Source organism: Dermacentor albipictus, chromosome 9 (genome assembly GCF_038994185.2).
Source record: "Dermacentor albipictus isolate Rhodes 1998 colony chromosome 9, USDA_Dalb.pri_finalv2, whole genome shotgun sequence".
NCBI classification, from domain to species: domain Eukaryota; kingdom Metazoa; phylum Arthropoda; class Arachnida; order Ixodida; family Ixodidae; genus Dermacentor; species Dermacentor albipictus.
Window position 1 is genome coordinate 17,085,407 of NC_091829.1, and position 27,322 is coordinate 17,112,728.

General features: G+C 44.7%; 2 protein-coding genes across 10 annotated transcripts in view; both read left to right on the forward strand.

Moving 5' to 3' along the window:
• LOC135903708 (dystrophin-like) overlaps window positions 1-10,166 on the forward strand; it is a 37,523-nt gene extending 27,357 nt beyond the window's left edge. For 2 of the 3 annotated variants that reach the window (XM_065434063.1, XM_065434061.1), the window contains exon 18: window positions 4,566-10,166. In XM_065434063.1, coding sequence (XP_065290135.1) covers window positions 4,566-4,654 — 89 coding nt within the window. In that variant the 3' untranslated portion in view covers window positions 4,655-10,166. Of the gene's footprint in view, window positions 1-1,750; window positions 1,811-4,565 lie in introns of all 3 variants that reach the window. The other variant, XM_065434065.1, reaches the window with a different exon arrangement.
• Window positions 10,167-18,870: 8,704 nt separating this feature from the next.
• The window catches only part of LOC135903711 (kinesin-like protein KIF2A), a 57,740-nt gene continuing 49,288 nt past the window's right edge, over window positions 18,871-27,322 (forward strand). For 6 of the 7 annotated variants that reach the window (XM_065434068.1, XM_065434069.1, XM_065434071.1 and 3 more), the window contains exon 1: window positions 18,871-19,088. In XM_065434068.1, coding sequence (XP_065290140.1) covers window positions 19,028-19,088 — 61 coding nt within the window. In that variant the 5' untranslated portion in view covers window positions 18,871-19,027. The remainder of the gene's footprint in view (window positions 19,089-27,322) is intronic. The other variant, XM_065434075.1, reaches the window with a different exon arrangement.

Here is a 27,322-nt window from a genome sequence, read left to right on the forward strand (position 1 = left end):
TCAATATTTAGCTTTCCACAGGAACTAGGTTTTGGAGCTCAGAGGCATAGAGTGCCGGTGCGGCATGGTTTCTTTCTTTTTTTTTTTTTCTTCTTCTTCTTCTTCTTCTTTACAAAGAGTGTGCTGAATTCCTAGGTGGTCACGTAGGTGTACCTAAAGGCCAAGATATAGTCCGGCGTTCTCGGCGCGCCAGGCCGCGGCAGGCGAAGTCGGATACGCTGCGCTAGCGACGCCAGGGGTGCAAGAATTTGCTTCCTCTAGAGTTCGGCGTGCGCGTGCAGCTCGAGGCTGGCGCCATCTGTGCGTCCGGGAGCGCAACTTCGCCGCAGCGAACAGCTGTTTACATGGCGCATGCGCGTCGTTCGGGTAGCGCGCGCGCTTCTCGTTCCGCGCGCTGTTTGTGCGCTAAAATGAAAACTTTTGCGGGATGGCGTTAACTTGTCCTGACAGCCAGAAAAAAAATAAACAAGGTTTTACGTGCGAAAACCACTTTCTTTCTGACCTGGGCTTCTTTAACGTGTACCTAAATCTAAGCACACGGGTGTTTTTCGCATTTCGCCCCCATCGAAATGCGGCCGCCGTGCCTGACAGCCAGAACATCGCACTCATATTGCTAGTACTTCGGCTACGTCAAAAACGGAAGCGGACCATGTATGTACATGCGAAAGCTATTCGACAAGCGCCCTCAACTCGGCGACTACCACCAGCTAGTACAGGAGCTGCGAAATGCAGCTTACCTGTGGTGAGACCACACTGCTTTCGTATAGCTTCCCACGCGTTGTTCTTGCGCTCTGTGTCGCGGTAGACCATGCGTTTCACATCGTATACACATGGAAGGTTGCAAATCACTTCAAGCAGGCGCCCTCACTCGCACTGTCATCCCACACGGATGTTGAAAAAACCACAGCCGCACTGTCAGTACGCGCACCGCAGGCCGCCATTTTGCCTTCTGCTCGCTGCCGCTGCAGCGCGCAGTGCATTCTGGTCTAGCGGCAGCCGCGTGAAATAGAACACGCTCTATGTCCGCGCCGGCGGCGTTGTGCTCGCCAAGTGCGCCTGGGCACGCCGGCTACGCCGTGACGCCGGACTGTAGAGTGCGCGCTTTTCACCGACGTCGCTTAACCGCGCCGCGCGTTACGCCGGACTATATCTTGCCCTTAACTCTTTCATACTCAGACGTCCATTTTTACATCAGAATTGAATGTTGAAGCAACAAAACCATCGGAAGAAACTCAAAGTGGTTAAACATTTCTGGTTATATCGGGGGGAAAAAAAGCCTTTCCTACAAGAACCAGGGAAGCTCTTGTGGTGGTTACTTCACAGTACAGCACTTTTGTATTTTCACTATTTTTATCTTGTGTGCAGCTCTACAAAACAGATGATCATCCTTCATAAATGTACTTGCATCTCAAAGCGGTGCACAGACAGATGCACGCACTGTCTGTGTTATTTCGCGCTTCTTTTTGTGCTACGTTTAATGCTCTAAGCACATTCGGCATGACCCACAAACTGTTCCATGTACTAAGATCATTGTTTCTCGCACACATTAATGTTTGTTATTCTAGATTTGTAATGCTGATCTTTCTCGGAAAGCGGCAGGAATTATGTGGACAAGGTCATTCAATGTCGAGGAAGTGCTCAGGATTTAAAAATATGACATTCTATTACTTTAAGGACTCATTGATGCGTGTAATTTCTCAGAAGTGGTTTTCGTCTTGTTCTTTTTTTGCCTTCACCCTGTTTTCTATAGCTGAACGGTGATCTGGGTCTCTCAGTTAAACATTGACCAATGTGCAAATCTTGGTTCATTGTAAGTAAACACCGGTGCTTGGGGTGTGTGTGTTGCTTCACATTGTAGTCTTACTCGATGTCTTTGGCATGCTGTACAAGTTTCCTGTACACTAATGCAGTTTTAAATGAAACTTATTCCTCTGGTTAGCCAGATTGCATGATGTTCCTAGCACTTGGCTGTTACTCGGACTCAAATTTCTCAATTTGGAAAGCTTATAAATACCTTCTAGTGTTTGGAATGCATTTGGAATTACCATTAAAATCTCTCATAAAAGGTTATGATTATCGACGAAGCACACCCTATGTAATAAGAAGCATGGTTTTCTCTCATAAAATAGCCATTAACACAATATGGCATGTGCATGAATGTACTCTTTGCTAGCTGGTTCTCTTTTCATGTCTGCCAAAAGCATTGGCAAATTTGGAGCAACAGCTAACACAAGCATGGGTGTCTGCATTGGTCTTGCAAGCAAGTTCATTGACTTTGGGGTAGTTTACAAACAAGCGTGAAGCATTCAGCATGACAGCTTTTATTTCATTGCATGATCAACATAGTCCCAGCTAACTTTGACATGGCTCTGCTCTTCAGCCTCTTAGAGATAACTATGTACTACTTTCTGTTTGCATAGCATGAGAATGTGAAATTTTACATCCTTCTTTTTCTCACTGTCTGTCATATTTTTGTTAATGTATGCGGTTGGTCAGAATATGTACTTTGACCTACTATATTTACATAAAATCTAGTAAGCAAATCTTTGCTTTCTCTCTTGTTATCTCTCTCTTGGTAGCAATTACTGGTATTAAAGCATATTGGCTGCAGCTGGAAGTCCAGTTAACGGTGATATTCCACAATGTTGATTTTTAGTGATGTTAGTGTGTTACTTGAGTGTAATTCATCAAACATTCACTTTTCTTCCATTAGCCCTAAATGTGACAAAAGGCATACTAACAAATGCAGCCGTTTATGGCTCGATTCAAGACACCTATCTCTACAGGTGTCTCGTCCCTTTTCTGTGCCACTGTGTACTAGATAGCTACAAGCAGCTATGTTTCCTCACACCGAGTGGCATGAGTAGCACATTTCCTTTCACTTATCTCTACGACAATCACACAGTTTTCGAGGGTCAAACGAAATGTCGTCTTATTGTTCGCTCGTGCGAGAATGGCGGCAGTGCACACATCGGCTTATCGATGGATGCCACACTCAGGAGTCTTGTTGAAAGGATTCCTAACATTACGAGCTTCGACCGTGATGTCGACACACCACCTTGAAAGTGTGCAACTCGAGAATCAGATGACCTGTTTCAGTCGGATGTTGGCACTCAGGCCAGCTCGGCACGCTTGGAGCCGCACCACCCACAGAGACCAATCATAGCACATGGTTGTCTTCAGTGAGCTACAGCGAGTGGGCTTGTTGTGGCACCCCGCAGCGGATGCGGTATCTACGCTACACAGCAGATGCGGCTACATGCAACTGTAGTGGCTAACTGAAGTGCGTTTATCTAATATTACCTTTGTGTAACACAGGGCCATAGTAAGGTAGGCTGCTGAGCACGAGGTCACGGGATCGAATCCCGGCCACGGTGGCCCCATTTCGATGGAGGCGAAATGCGAAAACACCCGTTTACTTAGATTTAGGTGCACGTTAAAGAACCCCAGGTGGCCGAAATTTTCGGAGTCCTCCACTATGGCGGGCCTCATAATCAGAAAGTGGTTTTGGCACGTAAAACCCCATAATATTTAGGGCTGTAGTAAGCGCTTGCACACATCTGCTCCAGTTTGGCTGTGCTACGTAGTGTGGACTGGCTTTGTCCTGCACAGACTTCACCGATGAATAGTAGCCAATTCCAAATTGCAAATTTGGAAGTGTTATCATATTAGCTCACCGCGAAGTGATATCTGCTAAGGTGTTTAACGAGGAGCTGCCGGGAGTGTGCGCGCACTGGCAGTCGTACGCGTAGTGTGACCTTAGGTTCAACAGGGTTTGAGGCTAGCTGAAAGTTCAAAACTAATCTAAATTTACGAGACCTGTCGGCAAAGACTCCGATAAGCAGGGCGGCCAAAGCATAATTCCTACATGGGTGGTCGTGGCCAAGCTTGAACAGATGACAGTCGGCTTCTGGAAGTACGCAATTCTTGTAGAAAATTGAAATGCAGATTTTCACTTACTTCAGCCTGTTTAGTAAACTGTGTCAATAAATATACACAGTAATAACAGAAACAAGCGCACCGATCCAAACACGCTTCTTGATTGCTGTCAACTATCGGCCAATGGCAGCGCTTTATGGAAATTGGCCCGCTGATGTAAAGGGGCAGCCACCGGTAGCCCAGAAACGCTAAGGAGAAGGCCTCTTTTTAAAAAAGAGTATTTGAGAGAAAGGTGACCGCGCTTGGCTTGTGAGCCTCATGAACCGAGCACAAGTGCAAAATTTGTCGAATGTGTTCACAGCAATGTACAGTATCCACGAAACATGTTCTTTTCACCAAGCACGAGGGGTGGTTTATGGTTCCTTTAAGGTTTTCATACTTTCAAGTGAAAAAGCTTTCTGAATCGGGCCCCTGTTGTAGTGGCCATGACTTTGTATGTATCTTATAAAACACCACAGTCATTTGTTAACATTTTTCTTTTTTTTTAATACTGCCTTCAAGACATCCTGGCATTACTGAATCTCAACTAATTTCTTGTGGTTCACTTGTGGACAACAGCAACACCTTGTGCTTATTTAACAGCTTTTGGAGATGGCTATTCTAAAACTTACGTGTGTTGTTTACAGGTTACAACTCAGTGGTGGTGAAGAACCACGTCATGGAGACTGTCAATCAGGTTCAGCAAGTCATGGACAGGATGAAACAGAGCTGCTAAAAAGGGAATTCACACCACTGCATCTTGAGGACCACAGTGTTTTTTGTAGATCCCCGTTTTAAGTTTGAAATGCCTTGTTTCTTTCTTTTCTGTACAGTTGTAATATTTTTAAACAGTTATGACAAAACTGCGTGCTGTTCGTATTTCAGGCTGATTTAGCATGTAGAGAAAGTTGTGCACAGTCAAACCTTGTTATTATAAAACATGTATGCATTGCAGTTTTCATATAATGATACCACTTGTAATGAGTACCAGTTATCATGGTAGACTTTCGTTTACTGTATCATGTATAAGATGTTTCTGAAACAAGTCCCACAGTTCACTGTTACAATCAACAGTTTCTTTTTCTTAGTTATTTTATAACTAGACTGCATTTTAATGAATTATTGGGTACAGTTGACTGAATATAAAGTGCTTCTATGGTTATACTTTAATGAAGTCTCTGTTACCTGACGCAACGAAAAACACAAGATCTAGCGTGGAACTTATAACAATGTCAACTGTTCGTTTTGGCAGGGGTCAAAAGTGTGCTATTTGCAAAAGCACCATGCCGAGTTGCTGTACTGCATGTGGGATGAAGCAAGCGTAGGGATCTTAATTTCAGGCAGTCACATTCAACATTGCTGTCGCATCATAAGTGTTGACCTTACCATATTCCGTTGTCTATCATTTCTGCAGATCAGATTGAAAAGCAAGGAATACAGTAGAACCTTGTTGATATTGTCACACGAACAAAGGACTAAGAACTGGAGGCTATTTACAAAGTATATTTACACAGAATAACTACAGCGCTGGCCAGTTCAGCCGACAGCTCTTCAGCCAGAGAGCGTTTGTTCTCTTCATCGGGACGCCCGCGTGCATCGTCCACGAGAAACATAATATGCATGTATCATTATCCCCGGTGGCAGAAGCACCGTCCCGGTGCGTCTAAATATCAGGAGAGTAGTATCGTTTGAGGCGTGTGACATGCACAGTGTCAGTGGAATTCAGGGCAGATGAGGCACTGGTACTGATTGGGGTGATTTCGTAGGTAACTGAAGTCACGACCCGCAGCACTCGATATGGGCCTGGGTACCAAGATGGGAGTTTTTCTGACAGGCTAACGTGATGAGTCGGGGACCACAGGAGCACCAGCGATCCAGGCAAAAAGTGGACGTCTCTGTGTTGGGGATCGTACAAACGCTGTTGCTTCTCTTGGGAGGTCAGGAGGCAAGCGTGAGCAATTTCGCATGCTTGGGCTGCCCTGGTGATGGCGTCAAGTGCATACTCGCTGGTCTCTGCTGCGGTGGATGGAAGGGATGCGTCCAGTGGCAATGTGGGTTCTCGACCGAACAGCAGAAAGAACGGGGAATAACCGGCAGTGTCTTGACGTGAAGAATTGTATGCAAAAGTGACATAGGGTAGGGCAAGGTCCCAATCAGTATGGTCGGACGAGAAATGCTTTCGAGACACTTTTCAAGCATGTCTGTTAGGCTGTGATTCAGACGCTCCGTGAGACCATTAGTCTGTGGATGGTAAGACATAGTCGGCTTGTGCTTAGTTGAGTAGAGAAACACACAATATGCATGTGTCAATACGATCTGAAAAAAAAAAAAGTGAGAAAGAACATAATTGGGTAAACATATGATCCAAAGTCAATAAAAAATTTGTCAGACTCGATTGTAAGCGACACATAATGGGAAGCGTTGCACAAATCATTGTGCCATGAGACACCGACATGTACTAAGCAGGTGGTGCCAGGGTGCCTCGAGATGCGCATTGCTGTATTTGTGGCTTCGGCTAGCTTATGTTCACACTTCTAGAATTTGGCCTAGGTTAGCAGCTTCTTTGAACAGAGCATTTTGGCGGGAAGTTCTGATTAGCCCACTCAGCGCGAATCGTTGTGGCATGAGATGTCGACATGGCATCAAGCGGGTGGGGCGTGTGTGGCCTGACGCATTGTCATTTTCTTATTGGGTAGCAACCAGAAACCGAAATGAAAATTAACAAAAATTAAGCCAGTGAGCGACGTCAGAGTATGATGCTCACTTCGTCCAGTCTGTAGCAAAGAACATGCAGCATGTTTGGTTTGTAGCCTTCGAAAAGTGTGCAGTATGCTTCTAATGGCACTATGCCATGCATGCTGGGACACAGACAGGTGAAGGTGCTTATTGCAATAGGATTGGCCGTGATAGCTGTGGATGTGGGGTGCGACCGACTAGAAAATTTGTTGGTACCTAAATATGAAACTGAGTGGACACTGACGTATTCAAATTGACATGTGCGGGCAACTACTATGGGAAAGCTGCTGTGGCAGGCAGCTACTGTTCTTGATGTCGCGCCTTTTCTTGTTTTTATTGGATATAGCAGCCAGAAGATGCATCATACGGTAACAGTTTGGTGATATACTGAGCATTGGTGCTGAAAGGTAGTGTTTCTCAGGAATGTATATACAGGTAGAAAAAAAATTCATCGACGATTACGATATTTCCTAATGTGAAAGTTGAGTGTAGCTCTATACGTGTAGCTCTAAACGTGTATTCATTTCGCAATATATTGGCTGGTGTAGACGGTCTGTCTCATGCGACATGTTGCAAATTAACCAAAGTGTGCCACAACTGCATCGCTAATCGGGAGATCAAGAGAGGCGGTGCGTGGGTGACGCATGGGCATAATTCATAGCAGCCGCCATGAACAGACCTCCGCTCATGCAGTGCTTTGTTTTCATACAGACAACGCATGCTACTCTGGTGCCATCTTGTAGAGCCACCGTCGCCACAAAGTCCGTCTTGCGCGGCGCTACGCTTCTTGTGTCACGCTTTCACCGTACCCTCCTCCTCCGTTTTCCTCCTCGTGCTCTCTTCACTATCGCCGTCTTTCATTTCCCGCTGCGTGCATTTCCTTTCATCCTTCATCTTGCTCGGTTACAAGGGACAATACTGACGCTCGCCGCAGAAATGGGCGCCCAAGTGCTCCACTCTAAGATAAGCGTGACTTTATTGGATCATGTCTTGAGTCTTCAGTCGCGAACATTAGCGTTGAAAAATCACACGAAACTGGATCATATCAACGAGGTTCTACTGTACTTTCTGTATACATTGCAAATGAAACCTTAACGTTGTTATAGTAAATTGTTATATCTTTGTTTTTCTTGTCAAGCCCATTTTGCATGGGCCCAAATGCATATTTATTTATATTTCAGGTTTCTAGGCATCCATTTTTGTGACCTATTTGGTATGGCAAGTGCATTTCCATGACTTTATGACACTGCTCAGTTGTTCAGGGGGTCTTTTGTGTTTGAGAAGAGGCAATGACATTCCCATTACATACTGCCATTACTGGAGTGCGTAATATGTCAGTAGATGAGGGGAGTTGCATGTTATATGAACTCTCTAAAGCTGTCCCACTTGTTTTACTAAGCTTTTGTTGTCATTTTCTTTTACTAAAGTTAACGAAACCACAGAAATGTAATTGTCGATTAATCATAGCCTATTGCTCAAATGGATAGAAAGCCATGCTTCAGCTAACGAGAAACATTGCATGAAACTGTGCTAAAACTTTGAAAGGATGTAAACGAAGCCCTTTCAACCTTCAAACTGGCCTGTGCTTTTCATGGGTCCTAGTTGTGTGTGAATAGACTTATCACTGCACTGTATGAGCATGTGAACAGAGAGTAATGGGTTGCCTTGTGAGGTGCATTCAGCAACACCTGGCTTCACTCCTATAAATTCACATATGCACCTTGACCAGCTTCATGCTAACTATAAATGTGGGGAGTGTGGGGTCAGCTCTCAAGTGAAGTAGTCATTATTCTTGCATTACACTCTTTGGAGATAATTATGATGAGTAGCTTGAGGGACATCCTTTGATACCAGTGACTTTTCAAGGAAGCACTCAGTGCCTAAACATGAAATAGAAGTTCAGAGATTGATCAGGGTCTTGATGTGCACCAATTGCTTCAGTTGATGCATGGCACCACCCTCTTTTTGGAGGAGTAAAGGTGTCAAGTTGATGTGCATCTGAGAATACAGTAGTCACTGTGTGCCTTTAATATAAAAAGTTAGAGCCTTGCTGGTACATTGATTGTTCAGGTTTCGAATGGTGGTTTAGCGATTGCATTTTATTATTTTTTACACTATGTCGTTAGGCAAAGAAACTGAATATGTTGACTAGTGCTTATGTACAGCCACAAAGGAGATCATTCGAAGTACCTTTTGTCAGCAGGGGCTATATTGTAAGTAGCTGTGTGTCATGCAAAACTGTTGCTGACAGCAATTTGTGTGCAGCTACTGGAAAACTGGATGTTTTCCGTATGGTGTGTTGGGTGTTGTACCATGTGGTAAGACACCTCTTATGATAGCCATTTCGTGAGGGGTGCATGTAATATTTTTGCCGTCAAGTGCCGAAAAAAAAAAGAAAAAAAACGTTGCAGTTGTTCCTAACAGATTTTGTAAAGTGTCAAGTGATTGAGGTTGGCTTCTCGGCCGTGGAGTGGCCGCGGTTACGTGTTTTGTTGCAGTGTTCGTTTTAAGGGGTGCCACTACGTCATTGGAGTCCAAGCGTACATTTGCTGTTCTAATCGTTTTGTTGGCAGCTGAATTCTTTTTCGGGATTGATTTAATCTACGTTCCATGAACTTCAGTTTTTTAGTAAGCTGTGTCAGAATGGCGATGTATTGTTTGTCTTTAGATGACAGGGATATGTCATCATGAATTGTTGTGAAGTATCTGGCGATAAGATTAGCTTATCGTTGTGTAAAATAATCTTGAATGGAATTGCAGACAATCCAGTTTGTCACTTTGCTTCATGTTACACTTGTGGTTAAGCTTACTTGTGCAGGAGCATTAAGTCATCTGTGAAATTTTGCCTATTGCCACATAACATGTTATGCTCAGCGCCTTGCTTCAAATCAATTTTGTTTACCAGGTAACAAGTGTTTTATTTGATTAAGTTTTTTGGGTCAGCTTTTACTTTTACTTTGGTGGCCATGGTAGATGTGGCTTGTATAACATGGGCTGCTATAGTGGTATATGTTTTTCATTAATTCTTCCAGTACAGAACAATTTTGGCTGGCATTTTTGCTCTTCGCAGTTTCATAAATGAGTTCTTGAAGGAAACTGTTCAATCCATTTCCATTCAGTGCAGTACTTAGTACCTGCCATTACTTTCGCATCTGTTCTTATGTTTTTATGGATTCATCATGCATTAAGGATTGCTTTTTTGTTAGTGCAACATTACTATCAAAAGTGGCATGTCTACCTTGTACAAGTGCATTATATTTACTGCCTTTTGACAGAAGTCCCGCCGAGACATTTTTGATGGCCTCTATTATTTGTGCAACTGCATTTCGCTAATCAACAAGTACTATTTACCTTTTGCCTCTTCTCTTTTTATAATGAGTGTCAGAACTTTTGGAGCTTAATCAAAATGAGTGAATGGGATCGTTGTGCCTTATATATAACTTTTGTACAGAATGTAGTATAGATTTGTTATTGTCCTTGACTATTAAGGAAATGAAACGTTGTGCACTGCATTTAATGTGGTTAAGCAATGTTTGCTGTGGTATGCAGCTATGAAATGGTGTATTTTGCCTGTTGTGTACAGTATAGTCCACTGTTAAAGGTAATCCGTAGCTGGAAATGAAGCCAGTGTAACTTGTGAACACCTCTTCTTTGTTACAGGAAAGAGATAGCTCACATGACACATTAGTTCGACATCTACGCATCAAAAATAGTCTACATGGCTTCATGCCTTATTCCAGCGATAGTTGGCAGCCACATACTAAGTGTTTCCTTTAAAAAGGTACCCTGCACTACGTGCTGCCTTCTTTATTATGTGGCATACCCTTAGCTTCTTTTTTTTTTGGGGGGGGGGGGGGGGGGGAGGATTTGTCAAGCTATGTCCATTGAAAGCTTCCACATGTCATTTTTGTGAAATTTTCAGAGCCTTTGCTATTAAGCATTGTTTTTCTTCCAATGCATGTTGTAGCTGGTAATTCTTTTAACTGTGACAAGCATTTCTGTTTAGAATGGACGTTAATGAGAACGTCTGAAACAGTTTTACACTGGTAGATTACTCTTCTGAATCTGTACTTGCACTTCTCTGGGGTAGAAAGATCGATTATTGGCAGAGGATATGAAAGTTTAACAAAAAAATGCTGTTATTGCGCTCGAACTATAGCACCGATGACAACAACATATGGACACTATTAATTTCACTGCATTTATGCATGCAAGAGTCTTTTCTTCTGCAGGGAAAGCTCACAGAAGTTCCTACTTCAAGGTTTAAGCTAAATTGAGCATACAACCAGCTTTAACCAGATGCTGCCAAAGTCTGTGACATCATAAGGAACTGGTGCTGGAATTCTAATGTGTCGTCGCCGCTCGTCTTTCATATCTGTTATTTTTATGGAACACCAAGCATTTCCTTACGGTAAGATTAACCCGTTTTGCAACTGGCAACCAGCTTGGAAAGGTAGTCTACTAGCATAGTTTAACATATTTCATTAGTGTCTACTCCTGCATACTTGCACGTGTTTGGCCTTTGTTTCTCTCAAGTGAAGTGCCTGTGACAGAGTTGTGTATATTTTGCTAGCAAATGAAGTGTTTACATGTTTCCTACAACTTTTGCAACTAACAGGTTTGTGTCAGATCGTTCACGTGCAAATGTTGACTCTTCTCGGACCATGTAAGAACGCACATGTCTGGAATTTGTAACAAAAGTTTTTAAAAGAGCCCACATGGTTTTAGTACGTACTTCCTACGCTCATACTAGTGCCGATCTCAAATGAGTTTGACTTAGGTTTAAGCCAAACCTTTAATGATCTAACTGAGGTCGACCTCTTAAAGGGACACTAAAGGCAAATATTAAGTGATGCTAAAGTTTTAGATTAGTGCTCCAGAATCTCTAAGGCGTCAACATTATTGCGAACAGAACCTTAATAATCGAAATGTTGAGGTAAATGCAGGAGATGATTAGAGACTCCCACGGGACATTCAAGTACTTGCCCGATGACGAAGCACTCCTCAGTTAAGAGGAAGCTCTAGCTCGGGTGCTCCTATCTAAATACTTGTAAAAGCAGAATTCGTTTTTCTCGGCAACCACTGCACCAAATTTGACGAGGTTTTTTGCATTTAAAAGAAAAACTTAAAATCTAGTGACTGTTCGTTTCAAATTTTTGAGTTAGGTCGTCAATTTTTTATTAAACATTTGCAAAAATAAAAAATTTTCAAAAATGAAACTATCAAGTTTACAACCCTGTAACTCAACAACGAAAAACGATAATACAATTCTGTGAATCGCACCTGATAGTACATCTTAAGCGAACAAAATTGATATGTTACACATGACTGTACAAAAATTTAGTAATATGAAAATACAGCTTTTGCAAGACCCTTGTAACCAACATAACAAATTCACGCAAGATGTAAAATGACACATCGAATGTGTCCGCTTTCAATGATCTAATGGTTGCCATTTACAGAACTGCGACATCTGTTCTTGATGCAGAGCTATTAATTTGTAAACTTGGTGATTCTATTTTTTTCAAACTTTCGGATATTTGAAAATTCTTACAACAAAATTGAGGCCCTAAATCGAAATTCCGCTTCCAATAGTCGCTAGAATTTAACTTTCTCAAATGCAACGAATTTCATCAAAATCGGCCCAGGGGGTATCTCAGAAAAACATTTTTGCGTTTTATATGTATTTGAATAGGCAGCATCGGAGTTGGGGCCGAGCAAAAGCTTTCTCTTAAATTGTCACTAGTACTCAACCACTTGTTGCAAAATACGTAATTGTATTGTACTATAAGATGAAATAAAATAGTACTTGTCCAGTTCTATTTTATTTTTAGAAAAAGGAACACATTTTAATTACCCTCGACAATGACGCGGCACGGCGAAAGGCTTCATCTTCGCTCGACTCTGAGCCGCCCACGCTTTCACGTTTCAGCAGTTTTGTTATTGCGTAGCGCTGTGCTGGTTTTTCTGGCTCGCGAAACTCTCACAAACTGCCAGTAGCAGAGAATTCAACTTCCATGTTATGTTGCGGGATGCCCCAACGGTCTGTCACTTGACCAAAAAGCAGCTGCAGTGGCGAATCCACTGCTCTGTCTTGACTTGGTGCCGCCGTCTCTCGGGCGCCGTTTTACTCACCGACGGCAGCAAAGGGTGGTGATGGCGTATGCAGCATCGCCACGCCCCCAGTTAGGTGGCGCGAGATTAGAATTTTCTTGTAAACTAAGTCCTTTCTTGGCACTAAACAAGCATTGCGAGGTTTCAAGAATGGTATTTAAACAGTCCGCATCGACTTATTATTTGCCTTTAGTGTCCCTTTAAAGTTGTTCCGAGAATACCTGTAGTGTTCCCACACCGTTCTATAGGCAAGTCAATCCTGATCTGCGTTTAGCGAAATGTTTATTGCAAAGCCTTACTATGAGTACAGATTTTGCTGTTTTACTCATTCGCTTTGCATTTATAGTTGTCCTTTTGCCATGGTGGCTACACCGTATACCTTCTGAGCATGCATCGCAGTTCACTTCCAAGCTACAACAACTGCATCCTGTTGGAGACAATGCAAAAGTGCAGTTTGCACTTAGATCTCACTGTTCAGTTAAGAACATCAGGCGGCCTCATTAATTATGCAGACCTTTACTGCAGCTTGCCTCAGTCTGTTTCAGACAAATAAAAAAAAAGTTATGAAATCTATGGTGTATTTCGCAAAACCTCCTGAGGCCAGGTAACGCCAGAAGTGCCTTTTTCAGCAGTACTCATAAACCATGAGGTTTGCCATTCGCAAAGTTCACTGAGTAGTTGCTTTAACGAGCATTAGATGTGGCCATGTGATCGAGAGGTTCCAGTAAGTTCCTTGAGCACTTTGAACAAAAGTTGGTAGTGTCCTTCTGTGGCACGCTACTAGAATGGTGACTAAAGAAGAGTTTGTGCTGATGATCTGTTTACAAGCAGCAGGCTTCCCAATGGTGTCACGTTCGCTTCACCACGCAGCACCTAAGCATATAGTGTTTGTGCCTTGTGCAGCTTATGCAGAGATATTTAATGCCCCGTATAGCGTGCAGTGTATTGATGTTTTATTACCGGTAGTATTGACCCCTTGTACATTTATAGCTGCTTGAGCTGTTTACTGTTGAGCCAACCAAGTAGGGAAGGTGTTCATTGTGCAGCCCGTTAATTTGTAGCCAACTAGAGGCATGTATGCTACCAAATATGCCTATTTCTTGTGGAAGTTCCCGTGACCAGCTTTATGGTATATTGCATTGCCTGTTGTTTGTGCAAGCAAGTACAGTTGCCAGTAACCCTAACCCGCTTTAAAGGGCCTTTTTGCTTCTCCTACAGAGGGTACTAGAGATTTCTTGTGGGGTGCACTGAATGTGCTAGTGTATGCATCTTCTTTCCAAGGCATTCAATGTTTTCCTCTGACAGCTCGTGTTTCTTAAAGCTAAGCTGCTATAGATGTCTTCACTGTTTGGGTTAGGTCTGACGGCAGCAGTATGTTTTTATAGTGTGATTGTGTCATGCATGTGTGTGTAATGTATAAGGGTATGTAAACTGAATGTGCCTTCTTGTGGCACCTTGTGCTGCACTTGAAAGCGCCCAGCCTTTGCCATGACTATCATTGTAAATGTATCTTGTTTTCACCAAGTCTTTTCAATATTGAGACTGCTGTTACGTGCATTTCAATGCTAAGGCCTTTGCAGCCTTGCGCTGTTTCATGATGCAGCTTGCCAACGAACATGATTTTGTTTTGACTATCTTCTCACGTTGTGACTGTGTTTTGTCACACCTTGTTGTTTCATTACTTCTCCTGTTGTTACTGTTGAATTTATTCATTCATTCATTACTCATTCACCTACCACTGGTGTTGCACAGGTAGCATCAGTGGTCACTGGAAAGTATTGCTGTCAAACTTACTGAGCTTAGTCTTGACATTCAAAGCTCTCTTGCAATCTGGATTAATGCGTGGCTTAGGCCCTGTAGCAGATTTACTTCTTTTTTTTTTTCAGCATTAGCCTACCTTCATAAGTTAAGCACTAATGTTTAAGCATTAAGAAGTGTTAATATTAGACCTGTGTAGATTGCAATGACCTGTGGGTGAAGAAGTTTACCTAGGTAGCGCTGTAGAGGCTGCTAAGCTCATTTATGTCAATCGTCAAGCATTCTTAGGGTTGTGCGATTGCTTTGTTATGTGCCACATAGTAACCCCAGAATATTATCCGCCCCTGTTGAGGCAAAGATTTCAAATGGCACAGACGAGAAATGCAAGTCTGCTAATTGGGTTATGTAAAGCTGTGCTGTGCTAAAGTTTGTGAGCATTTTAACATTGCTCTTGCAACTTAAAAGCTCATTGTAAAAGTTCTCATTGAAGCTGCTGTCTCTTTCATCTCTATTCTAAGTACTGGATCAAGCTTAACGTGGCATGTGCAACAGCTGAAATACTTTTGCAGTCACTAGTGAGCAAGATGAATGTGAAAAACCAAGGAGCTTGATTGCAGTCACATGACAACTATATCGAAATAACAAAGCTGAGGCAAAGGAAGAAAACATTTTTTTTACTCATGCGTGAGATATAGGGGGCAGTAAAGTAAGTTAACTTTCCCGGTAGTGGTGAAGGGAAAAAGAATGGAAGAAGAATCAAAATTTCAACTCACCGGTGGGGGGTAGGGGCAATGTTCCAACACGTTTTCTGTTCCTTCTTGTGGATGTGCCTTGAACACTCTGGAAAACATTAATGGGAATATGGCTGTGTGTCGAGCATGTTGATAAATGTACTTGGAGAGCATTTTAGTGCAAGCAGACAAGGACAAAATGAGTACATATCTAACTTCAACCATATTGAAGTTAGCACACTGCAGGGGCTTTCACCCTCCTGCACTTGCTTGTCTGCAGACACCATAGGGCGTTCACTTCAGTTTCGTTGAAGTTAGACGTGCCTCCCTCTTGTCCGTGTCTACTTGCGTTAAAATGCTTTTCAAGTAATAGTGGAAGTTGTTGTCATTGGGGGGGAGAGGGAAAGTTCTATGCCTTTTAGCATGAGTGCATCTACGAGAACTTGTGAAAGAAACAAGGAAGAGTTAAACAGGGTTGTTACACATGGCCCTTGTGTTTGCAGTTTCTTCCACATCTTGACTCATCACATGACAGGCTAGCTGCAGCATTGGACTTCAACATACGAGCCCGTTTTTTAGTTTTAGTGACCACATGGTATCATCTGCTTCAGACAGCATTGAATGCTGACATTTAGTTTCGTTGTTATTTAGATGAACTTGAGACACAAATGGTATGCTAGACGCCATGTTCTTCCTGTTGTTCAATACTGTCATCTGCCACTTGTTAAATGACTATGTATGTGCGTATGCATACACACACGCACACACACACACATTTTCGTCTAACTAAATGCTTCTTTTTTATATTGAGATACCATTTTCCTTGTTTATACCTAGCTGCTTATTCTACACATACAGATGTCATTTTTGTCAGTGTGTTATGCAAAGGTGTAGTACGTTTTTTTTTTCTCCCCAATGGTCTCGCAGCTATGATTTCATGTTGTACATTATGTTTAGGTATAAGCTATGTACTTCCATTGCATACTGATTCTTGTTTTTTGTATTCTTTGGTCAATTTGGTTATTTAAAGTGTGCCTTTGCTTTGGACCGAATTATCACTTTCTTCTGTTTATTGGGGTTAATGGTGTACTTAACTGTGAGAGACGGTTTGTTAGAAATAAGTGATTACTTTCTTTTTTCTTATTCTAGATGGAGCATATTTAATGTACTATCGGTCTCTTTTTACACATAATATATTATGTCAGTCAACGTATACTGAGCAGCTTTGGCAGTTTAGACCTGTGCTGCTTTGTATCTTGTGGTGAAAAGATGGCTGATAATGTGGGATTATATTATTTTCACTAGTGCATTGCGCACACCCATTCAAAAGATTGTTTCATTTTTTTTAAATAAAGCGATGTGCACTGCATGACTTTTTGTGTATTATCACTTGCTTTTATGACTTGCGCGAGAATACTTTGATGTCGGAGTAATTGTAGCTTGCCAGAAGGCACGCACAATTTGTCGAGCTTGTTAAATATCAGAACCCACAGTGGTGGCTTAGCGGCTGTGGTGTTGCGCTGCCAAGCACGAGGTCACGGAATCAAATCCCAGGCGCCGCAGTCATATTTCGGTGTGGGCGAAATGTGAGAACGCCCGTGTCCTGTGCATTGGGGCCGCGTTAAAGAGCCTCTGGTCGTCAAAATTAATCCGGTGTCCCCCATTACGGCGTGCCTCATAATCAAATTGGTTTTGGCACATAAAACTCTAGAATTCATTCGTCCATTGAATATAGAAAAGCATGTTCAAGTACATGAGGCCCCTAAATTTTGGGAAGCTCTTAAGGATCCTTGCAGCTGCACTTGAAAGATGCATTTCTCAAAATAAACTTTTCTAAATAAAATATGCTTCCTATGAGGTCTGCTACAAATACTGGGAATGTGGTAGCAAACAGTTGCAGCAGCCTGTTCCTCTATGCTTCCATATCAGCATCCTCAAATAAATTTGTTGCAAATGGCTGTACAATGCCTGGGGAGAGTGAGAGCTGAGAAATGATAAGACGCTGAGCAATGGGCTCAAGCTATGAAATCGCTGATATATGCGCTGACTGATTAATTGAAATGCAGTGTTAAAGAAACGACAAATAGCTTAATGGCATTGTACCGGTGTTCAACCTCTGCTACCTTTGCCATTTATTAAAAAATAAATGTAAAGTCAAACACAAGTTGTGTAAATACAAATATTTGTACTTTGCATGCTAGAAAATGCCTTGTTAGTTTTTGTTGCTGCACATTTTAATTGAGAGGGACGAAACCTTGAAAAGTAAAATAACATATTTTCTTGGGGGGGGGGGGGGGATTAGCAGTGTTTGATATCTTGCTGGACTGACATAGATTAACATCAAGCGTTTAGTAATGGTCTTTGGGATGATTTTTCACATCCTCTCAAAAAGATGTGGAAAATCTATTCACTTTTGTCATTTTATTTTCTTACTGATGTGGCTGTAAACATTCCTGCACAAAGTTCTGGCTACCTTTATTTGTGTTTGACAGGAATGCACTCCTGGTATCACTACAAATAGTTCAGGCTAAATTGCTGCGATGTAATATCTGAATTTAGAATAGTGTTCTCTGTCAGTCTTCACTCTCGCCCTCTTCGAGATTCGTTATATCGAAACTATTTCAAATAAGGCGCGCGTTATCGTATAATCACAACCGCGAAGTGGCCATTTTCAGTCACAATATTGTTCGAAGCAATATTTACAGTAATTGCGATCGGCTGCATACGTTTATACGTGTAAATTTGACATGTGAGTAACAAAAGCCTGGTTTCTGGAACATGTTCGCCGCTGGTCTTTCTCGGCGCTACAGCATATTCTAGTACTCTGAATCGGCGCCTGTGGAGCGGCTATGGTAGTGTTCTTTATACACGACTTTTCACATTTTGATGCGACTGACCTTTAAGATACCTGCTGCTGAGTGCATCAACCAGTGCGGCTGGCGTAACCACTGAGCATTGCCTCGTGTACTTTCCGAGATCTTCATTTATGTGCGCCAATCTCGAAGGCCATTTACCTCAACCATAGCTCAGCGTATGCTTACATGCAGTATAGGCGACAGCTATTGCAGAGCCAGGCAACCAACCTCTAAAAAGCACACCCAAAGGGTTGTGCCGAAGGTGGTTCCGCAGGCATCTAGTAAAGGAGGCAATGGACCGACTTGCTACACCGAAACCTCGGAAGCCATGGATGTCCTGATGCACGTAGCGTGCTTCATGCGTTATGAAGCAAGAAAAAAAAAGCTTCACAATCAATTTAGTGCAGCCTTTGAGCTATTGTGTAACGTAGCATTCTTTCTACATTTATGTAGACTTGATACTACGTGCATATCCACGCGCTAGATAGTAAAAACAGATCTCGGAGGATATGCTTTTACAATAAAGAGATGAAATATACGTCATAGGAGCCATGTTTTAAACAGCCGTAAAGATTCAAGGAGATCTGAGGCAAAGTGAACACCACATCTACTAGTTTTAAATACAAGTTATTAGCGTAGAAAAAAATCAGGGCCAATAGTAAGCAAGAACGTTTGTGTAGCTGTTTTGTTGTTGTTATTCAGTGGTTGAACTTTCCTAAACGTAGCGCTCAATCTTGGTTCGGCTGGCCACACTGGAGCGAGCAAAGTCAGCCAACGACCAATGGCCAATCGTAAAAGTCCTATTTAAACTGTGTCTCGGGAAGGAGTCCGTTCATACTAGTTTTATAGCTGTCAATGCGTGCCCGTGAATAATTTGTGCCCTGATTCGACCCGACTGTTGCGTCCACTACCAAAATGGCTGCACAACTGGGAGGGCTAAGGATTGGCGCCAGCGTTGACATTCAACGCACCGACGGTGAGGCTTCCGCCTTGGGCGGACGTTTTCATTGAACCTAACCCTAAGGTGATGCGAGCCAGCACTGGGCTCGCCGCGAAGAAAAAGAAGACACGCAAGAGGCTGACCCGCTTTCTGAGCGATGCTCACTCTGTTTATACGACAGGGGAATGGTCTCGGCAAGTTCGTGGGGTTTCACTGTTATATTAAGCGCAGGCGCGGTGTATGTGTACGCCGTCTGCATGCGAGAGGGCTGGCTGTCGCTTGGCGGTTTGCTCGATAGCCGCCCAGGACCTCCCAATTTTTTTTTCTTTTTTTGAGGGAGCGGGTTTTTGTGCCAGCGGCAGTAACCACCAAACAGCACGCCTCGCGTAATTCCTAAGCTAACGCGAGACCGTTTTTGCTACAACTATGCAAAGTCACCGAGCAACTGCTTCAAAGCGTAATGAGTCGGCTGCTATGCGGTGAAACAATGACTGTTTGCACAACGAAAAAAAAAAAAAGATACTGCTCGCGCGCATTGCAGCATGCTACGAGGCAGGCTGTCGTTTCGTCCGCGCTACCGTGAAAGCGACACCGTAACTGACCGTAGCGGAATGAAGACCGTGTCGTCGAAAGCGCGGGCTAAGATGCCGTGGCGGTTATCTGCCTCAAAAAGCGCAACCGTCGACCACTGCCCAGGCATGCACCACTGCTTTCGTAGAACGCCGTCGCTGTCGCATCATCCCGTAGTTCCAGAGAACCGGAAGAAATAAAAGGGAATCGACCAAGCACGTAAACCAATTAGGGGGTGTGGGATGTCAGCTTTCGCTGTGGTCTCTCTCCGCTTCGTCTCCGATCCCACGGCCCCTCCTCACCCGTCAAGGCCATGCCATGCCTATAGACATTCACGGTCGTTTAACTCGTTTAAATGCTGTCCCTCTGACTGGCTTGCTCTGGGGCGGCGCGTTTATCTTTACCGAGGTTTAGTTCTGTCCGTTTAACGTTACGTTTCGGCGCTCTCTGCTGTTTCGCTTGGTAATGCTTCCCTGCAGGAGTTCCAGTTTCATCGATCTGGTTTCTTTTTCTGTTGACCAGGTTCTCTTTTTGCTTTCTCGCGTTTTGTTTTGTCGCCCACGTATTGCGAAGCCGGGTTGCCTCCTTTTCAGTGTTTAATCTCTGGGTCACATCGAGCAGCGTCGTCGGTGTCTGCGTCGAGGTGATGCGACTTCTGCCGGAGTCGTTGCGATATTCTCCTTGTATACCAGCCACGAGGGGTGCCGCTTCATGAGGAAATACTTAGCGGGGACCGGTGCGAAACTAGAAACGAGTCTTTTCTAACCCCTTGCCATAAAATGAACTGGCGCGGGAAAGAAAATACGCTGACAAAAAAAAAGAAAAGAAAACAAAACTTGAAAAAAAAAAAGAAAAGGTGCGGGTTGGTCTGTTTTCCGCGAGGCGCGATTCTCGGCCGCACAGCAATTTGGGCATCGCGCGCAACCGCTTGTAGTCCTCTCCTAGCCGGCGTTTTTGCGTTTTACGCTCGCCCACTGACCTGCGAGTGTGTGTGATGTCGGTGGTCGCTATCCGCATGTCCCGCTTTGTTTACTCGGTTTCCGGGGTGGCGGTCGTGCCGGGCCGCAGGTTTGTTGCTACGTCTCGCTCGCTCGTGTTGTTCGTTCGTTTTCTTCTGTGTTTTTTGTCGCTCATCGCAGCCTTTCCCCAGTTCGCTTGTGTGACAGGGCCTGTCACCTCGGTCGCGGCTTTCCAGTGCTGAATGCCTTCGTCCGCTTGACATTTTCAGCTGTCTCTTCGCTCGGTCTCCTGGTTACCACGCTTGTCTCGTGTGCAACACGTCGTCGAGGCTTCAGCCCTGTAGCATCGCGTATCTCGCTGTGTTGCCGTTCTGTGCTTATTTTACGCTGTGCTCAAATGGCACCACGTTCTTAGTGCCCCTCCCCCCCCCTCACCCAAACGGCGGTTCGCGGGCACTCGTTGTATTGTTACTCTGGCGTCGTTCAAAGAACATCGCGATGTTCCGCGTATGTGTATGCTTTATTATGCAGGAAAACTGAACACGAGGCACGTGACCCCCCCCCCCCCCCGTTTCCGAGGTGCTATGTACACATCGGTTCAAAATAGCGCCATTAACAAATTTGTCAATATGGCGGAATTCGACTATGTACAGAATAAAGTGGCAATAACTTGATTTGGGCCAGTTGATTCATCTTGAGTAAAACTTGGAAGCATCGCGACGAAGACAACAATTGAAAACACACAGCGACAGCGCTCGTCCTGTTGTCTCCCCCGAAAACTATCCTGGTTACGCCACTGGTCACGTGCTAATGGCGTTATGTCGTTTTTACGTCCTGTCTGACGTAAAAAGTCCACCATGAAGTCCTCGCTTCGTGGCTGGCTCATTACACGTTGTGAAACTTAATTTAGGTTAAACAACTTCAATGGTTTCCACCCAGTTTGACGCCAGCTCCAGCTTTAACAGCACTGCGCGGTTTTAATGGCAGACGAGCGATCTCCTCTAGCAGACGACGCGACAGGCGTTTAGAGCACTCCGTCCGGAAGAGATTGAGCGTGTTCAAAATAGAAAGCTGGCAAAATAAAATAATAAAGCTGCGAGAAGCTGTGCGCGGTTTAAACTCTGCTGCAGCTGGAACAGCGGCATGCGCCGCTTTTTAAAAAGGAGGGTGAGGTCACTGGCGCGCTTAGTCACAGTTCAACGGCTTTTCGCGCATCACCGCGCAATGAAGCAAAGAGAAGTGTATGCCATCGCTAAGGGAACGCGTGTTGGTCCGGTTTCCCGTCTACGGAATTTATGATGCCGAGTGTTTTTCAGAAGCTGTCGTCGCTTCGCCTTAAGCCTATAGTTTCGTTATTCACAGCACGGGGAATGTTTACCTTTTCGGTCTTAGGCTGTTTATTTTTGCTGTCCAAATATTTTTACTGCATGCAAGGAGCGCACTCTTTATCCGTAACCCTCTCGTCGGACATCATTGTAGCTTCCATTTAGCGATCGTTCTGTGCATTTGCTTAGCAACGAGCTCGTGGCATCCTTCATAGTTCGGCTTATAGTTGCGCACAAAAATTACTGCAGCTGCGAAGCACGACGGTTCTATGATGGTCAGTGCACAGATTTGGCTAAACTTCTGGCTGTCAAACGGCCATGTGACATTCCGAATAGATCAAGACCAACAAAATATCGCGTTACACGTGGCTACAATTAGCAATGCTGGTCTACGTGCACACTCTACCTTGTGGTTGACGAATAGGATTGATTCGAAGTGCAGAAAGTAAAGTGTGCATAATAATACAGTGAAGACAGAGGCATAAAAAAATAACAAAAAATCGCGCACCGCGCTTTTAATGAGCGGCGTTATCGTACCTATTATAGCCTTATTGCTACGCGAATTCGTCAAATTTTGCTGTCATTAAGTCATCGTGTCGATGACGCCAGGACCATTATTTCTTCGCGTGGTAATTTCTTAAAAAAAAAAGTGCACGGTAGTTTCTGAATACAAAACGGCCTGTCACCTCTGCCTATCATTCTGAGGACGGCTTCCTAATTGTACCGGCTGCTAAAGACTTCGCGCATCAGTAGCCGGCACTCTTATTGCACCGTCATCGTCTACTAGCGCGACGATGGACTCCGTTAATTGGCTCGTTGAACGTCGTCTGATCAGCCATGTCTCGTGTAAGTCACGCTCGCCTGCCGTCACGAGCTGAAGCGTTCTCCCGTTGCATGATACTTTGCGGTCACAAGTGGATCGATGTGCGAAGTTGCGACACTGTGATAAAAGGCTGGCGTCATCAGACCAGAGCATACACGGTGACTCGTATTCGATAAGTTGACCCACGCGGCTTTGTTGAGCAGTTGTCGTCCACCTCCCTTTGACGTCGAAACGTATGCGTACCTCTATCTCCGAAGCTCTCTAAAGTTTGAATGTGGCATGCCAGTTACACCTGTGACACCTCGATTCTTGCTTCTTTCGTTTCTTCGCACGTTCGGTGGGGAGATGGGTTTGGAGTACGAGGCTTAGTGTGACATGGAATTGCACGAATCATGCCTGTATCTGTCGTTTATGTGACGCACAATTTTTGGGTCGCGAATGGGACAAATCTAGTATCCTTAGTAGCGTTGCTTACTATAAGTTGGGGGGGGGGGGGAGCGGAGTTCGCTGTAACGAAGGTACTAATTTAAATTACTGAACGTTGGGCGAATTTGTATTCCGTGCTGATGACCAGCGCGATACCTAAGGGACGAGAAAAACTGGTTGCCAGTTTGTGCTCGTTTCGTGTTCCTTTGCCGCCCCTTGTAAAAACTTCGCGTCACACTGCGAGTAGTACGATACCTGCAGTCGACAAATTGGAATCTCTGCCCTGTTAAGGCCTGGCGTCACCGTTGAATTCAATTAAATACTGCGTAGGTCGCAAAGCTACTGCGCATAAATTCTGAATCCGAGTTTCTGTGCACACTCGCCACGGTAATTAAGCTTCATTTCACAAATCTCGTGTCCCGTTAAACGGGGCTCTTCCCGTTGACTGTATCATTACACTGCGCTACGAAAAAAAGCTAGCCTGGCATCACCCGCGTTGTGTCGCGTGACGTCACGTCGTCACGTGACTGGGATATCGCGGCTCTGTAAATAACGCATATTGACAAACACCTCCGACTGCGGGAGTCCCGAAAAAAGTATTTCGACTTTCTCATCTAAACAGGCGCATGATTATACTTCCGTGCCTTATTTCGGCGCACTTCGCAGACCATTTGTCAGCTTTATTTCTTTTGCTGACTGCAACTCGTAATAACCCGTCACATTGCATTTTGCAGCGTGGTTCCTGCTCCAGAAGGTGTGGAATCTAGCGTATCACCAGGATGACGTCACGAGAGCGGCAGGAATAGTAATGAATACTAAACGCGGGTGCTTCACATACCTACCTTTTTTTTCTCTCTCTCTCTCTTTCTCTCTCTCTCTCTCTCTCTCTCTCTTCATAACTTACCCGCTCTGTAATGTTTACCGTTCGAAAGTGCGTGGATGGTAGGCGACCACTGCTTTAGTTAGGTTTTACATAATCCGCATTTCGATGCAGCCGCACTGCGGGCAATGCCGGATTAAGAAATTTCGTAGCCAAGGGATAAATGTTCCTCGGGGCCGCATTGGCCATGATCACGTTGGTGGGTTAAGATGCGAAATATTTACTGTTCCAAGTTTCGCCCGCTGCTTTCAAGTTTATCACATAAGAGGTTACACGCCTGTGAACGTACGCAGACTTCTTGCATTTTTGTGTAATCTTTACATTTCTGCTTCCAGAAAATGTTCTTCCGTTATCTAACGAAGTTAACAAAAAAATCCACGAACTGCACCATCGCTCAGGAAAAAGAAGTGTTGTAAAGGAAAACATATATAATTATACATGAAAAGTCTAAATTAATCTGCATATGTGACCTACAATTTGGGCGAATACAAGAAAGTGCTTGTACCAAGAGATGTAACCTCGTCTCTTATATAGGCGATAACAAAGTCATGGCAGGTCGCAGGCGGTCACCTCGTCGCACCACATTGTTTGCGTTTACTTCGGCTACTACGAGGTACTTGTCTGGAATTCTCGGGGTAGAAAACGCCCTGGACGACGCTTGAGGGTCTGTTTTAAAATTAACTGCCCGTCAAGGAAACATTTGTCATGGGGCCCCCTGGATGTCGGGGGGGGGGGAGGGGGGTTGCAGCCCCCCTTAGACCATAGGTTAATACATAGTGTGCGGCTTTAGCACAAATAATGCTCGGCTAGATGTTATTTGCGGCGTATCACTGGCTTGTGACGCCATGTGTATGCGGTACCTTGCTAAGCAGACTACAGCGCTCTCCTCACTTTGATGTTCATTCAAAGGTATTTTGTTGCACAAATTGACACGGCGTTGGCTTGTCGTACTGCTCTTACTACGCTAACCGTTATGCGTTAAGCGACGGTAGGCGCGAACACGTGTACAGAAACGACTACGCGAGCACCGTTATAAACCATTAGCTCACATTTATATACAACAGTCGGGCTGATTTTTATGATTTCGCAAATTTTTTTTTTTTAAATTTCCACCGGCGAATCGCACAGGAAGTCTGGTCGGTGTTACCTATCGGAATAACCAAAGCATGAATAATACGTCGGTTACCTACAAGTGTTTGGGCGCCTTTACGCTTGGCGCTATGGTGTGGACTGGGGTGAGTTCTAACGGTGGTGTTCGCAGTCGTCCGTTTTAAGAATCGCTGCAGTCGTCCTCTGTGTGGCACGACCGCGAGTGAGGAAGCCTTCGAGGCTTTCGAGCCCGAAGCGACGGCGCCACGGCCGCCAGGAACCGAAGCACTTAGTTTCAGTTCCGTCACCGTTAGTCAGCCGTCACCACTTTTTTGCCTTTCCATTTTCTGACTACTCTGAAGGGGGGGCGGGCGGGGGACGGCCGTTCCGAACGTTCGAGTCGCTGCTCCTCCCGGACGCTTCTCGTCGACATAAAGTAGGTAATTTTGGCTCCCCCACAAGGAGTTGCTTTTTCCGTCATGCCTATCGAGGAGCTACTTTACCCGCGTCCCCTTTCGACAAGTGTGGCTCGGAGTCGAGTCTCGGGGGGACGGAGATGCAGATGCACAGACCGCGTGTTTCCGTTTGGCAGCCAAAAGGCGCGCAAGGGTGCTCTGTCTCTCTGCATGAGCTGTCCTCAGCGGCTGGCCCAGCGTTGGCCCAATGGTGGCCGCGCACCGTGTGGGCAGACTCTGGCCTGCGCCGGAGAGAGGAGGGTTTCGCGGGTTGCCTCCCCGCTCCTTGCAGAATAGAATGCACGGGTGCTAGCGCGCGTCCCACACGTCGTCGCCGTTAGCGCGCGCCTTGTCTCCTTATTTGGAGACGTCGCTCTCCGCCGCCGCCACGGTTTGTGTGCGCCCTTCGAACAGAAGGAGGGGGGAGGGGGGGGGGGTCCGTCCGTCTTCTCCCTGCCTGGCACCGCCCGGTCACTGCGCCTTGTTCTTGAGGCCTCGTAACTGTCCTCGGTCGCCAATACGGTGCACTACTTTATAGCAGCTGCGAGGTGAGGAGCAAGCACTGACCCTATAGGGATCAGCGGCAAATACGCAGGCTTTAATTTTTTTCTTTCGTTTTTTTTTTTAACCAGCGAAGCTGTGTATGACTCAGATCCTAAGTTTCATGGCGTCTGTGTGCAGAAACTGTCATGTGGGCCGATCCTGGTGACAGTGCAGGAAAGGTCCAAGCTTAATGGCACATACCACTCTGGCTCGGGAAATGTAGCGCGCTCTTTAACTACCCTTGTCATGCGTGGGGACCCAAAGAGGGCCCAAGCACAAGGGTAACACCAGATGTTTCTGTTAATGTTTTATACAACTTTTCAAAAAGGACTGTTAAAATTTTTCGGCGCCAACCGCGCGAACGCGCTCGTGTCACTGCTCGCGCGTTCGTCGTCGTCTTGTCTTCCCACCGCTGGCTCCGTTGCCGCTCATCATTCTAGCGTAGAATTGCACTTTTCTGTCGTCTTAATGAGGAGGCCGCGTTTAGGGGGTATGAGCCACAGAGGGTATCAGCTGTTCATTGTCTTAGGTGACGGACGCATTTAATAAGAGGTGATAAGCGAATGTGTGTGCGTACCTATATCGTTACGATGACGACAAATGAGGACAATATGTTCGTACCTTTGTTCGAAATTCTGTGTCACCTTTGTGTCGTGCACTAAGCTGGTCATCCACCTTCATATTAGATTGGCTCGTTTTTTGTTTTGTTTTGTTGTTTCCCGAACAGTTTTATGAATAGCGCGCTCTATGTAGCTCCTCCGCCCAAGGTTGTCCAGACTGTCAGGCACCTTATTAACCTTGCAGCGGAATGGAGAAACGAGGACTCCAGCGGTTTTATTGCTTATCGACTCCTCAAGCGTCACTGTTTCAGCGAACGGAAGACACCTTCCCGTAGGCACGCCGCATTCTAATAGCGATGAACAAAGCACGCTATATCTACTGACTTGTTTCATTGCTACGTGCATGTTTTTAGTATTGGCTTGGTAAGCGTTGTAGCAGCCATGAGCAGAAGGCGCAATCGCTGGAAATTACAATGTTTAGTAAATGTGGAAGAAGTGGAATCGCAGCCGTGAAACGAATAACTCAAACGCACGCGAAATGCGAAGGTTTAGGGTTCGGTCCCCACCTGCGGCAAGTTTTTTCATCCACTTTAATTTCCATTAATTTATCGTTTCTTTATTTCATTTATTAAGCACAAGT